Raw genomic sequence first — 1,238 nt, 5'->3', positions numbered from 1 at the left:
TAGGGAAAAAAATCCCAATTAATTTTCTTTGTTCTCTCAGTTGGCATAAATATGTCAACCGAGCAGAACAGGAGTTCTGTATTGGACGCCTGTAGAGTCTAATTGGAAGGCTTCCATTCCTGAATTCTTTGTGCTGGAAAAAACAAAATGATTAGATGTAGTTTATAGATTATTGGCCACTCTTGAGAAACCCTCAAGATAAGCTCACATCATTTCTTTTTTAACAGCAGCAGATAGTTCTGATGTCTCATGTTCAGGAAGTATCTATTTGTGGAACAATCAGACTGTATCACTGACGTCACTGGAATGAAATTAGGTTGTTCACTCAACCCATGCAAAATGGCAAGTGACCACATATTTTCAGGTTATTCAATGTGAAGAACACCGTGAAATGACACACAAGTGGTGATGTTGGTGATAACGAGTCGGTTTTCACTTGCCATCATTTTTTTTTTTAGCTAGGTACCAAGGACTGGATGAAGAGCTTGGGTGTTCTGGTAATACTTACTTTGCATGGTTATATGCTTCAATCTCTTCCAGTAATACGCTGTCATTCAAAGAAAAAGGCCTTGTCTTAGCCAAGATTTTAAGTACTACTCCTGCTTCAGAGCCAACAAATATGACTGTGTAGTTCTGGTAGGGTCCAGCAGCATGGTCTACAGCAATTGCTGTCAATCTGTATCTATCAAGACCAAAAGGTGTGTCATTAACAGCGTGTTTTCTTGTGACCCTTTGCAAAGGTGTTGTTTCTGAGTGGTGTCCTACCTGACGCGTGTTTTGGTAAACCAGGGCTCCTCGACCAGGGAGGGAACAGCTGAATCCATCAAAGGATGAGATTTGATGAAGGAGAGTGTTTCGTCTGGGAAATCAATGGAGGTTTTGTAAGCCTCTGCTAGGCCGTGTTTCGCACAGCAGCCAGGTCTGAAAGGAGAACAACAGTGTTTTTTCTCTTGGTATTTTAGTTAATGAGAGAAGGCAGCCTGCTAATGAGCATCCTTGTGCCTGAAGTGTAAAGCTCTGCTTCGGTTTTTTGCCCAACAAGATGCTCAAGAGTGCAGCTGATTTAAGATAGTTCTTTAAAAGGACAATATTATGGCATCATGAGTACGTTTTACCTTGGCTTTGGTACTTTGTCTTCAGGTACAGCTGTCCAAACAGAGTCAGGAGTCTTTTGTTCTTTAAATCTCCCTTTGAAGACTTTCTCAATGTCATCCATACTGAAAGCACACACTGCTGAA

General features: G+C 41.1%; 1 protein-coding gene across 4 annotated transcripts in view; it reads right to left on the bottom strand.

The window, feature by feature from the left end:
• The window catches only part of SEMA6D (sema domain, transmembrane domain (TM), and cytoplasmic domain, (semaphorin) 6D), a 15,539-nt gene that overhangs the window by 9,663 nt on the left and 4,638 nt on the right, over positions 1-1,238 (bottom strand). For all 4 annotated transcript variants that reach the window (XM_009994444.1, XM_009994445.1, XM_009994446.1 and 1 more), the window contains exons 11-13: positions 1,116-1,238; positions 766-921; positions 509-682 (exon numbers count right to left, since the gene is read on the bottom strand). In XM_009994444.1, coding sequence (XP_009992746.1) covers positions 509-682; positions 766-921; positions 1,116-1,238 — 453 coding nt within the window. The remainder of the gene's footprint in view (positions 1-508; positions 683-765; positions 922-1,115) is intronic.

Source organism: Chaetura pelagica, unplaced genomic scaffold, assembly GCF_000747805.2.
Source record: "Chaetura pelagica isolate M959 unplaced genomic scaffold, ChaPel_1.0 scaffold222, whole genome shotgun sequence".
Lineage (NCBI taxonomy): Eukaryota > Metazoa > Chordata > Aves > Apodiformes > Apodidae > Chaetura > Chaetura pelagica.
The sequence above is the reverse complement of the archived record's forward strand: the minus strand, read 5'-3'. Positions and strand labels throughout refer to the sequence as shown.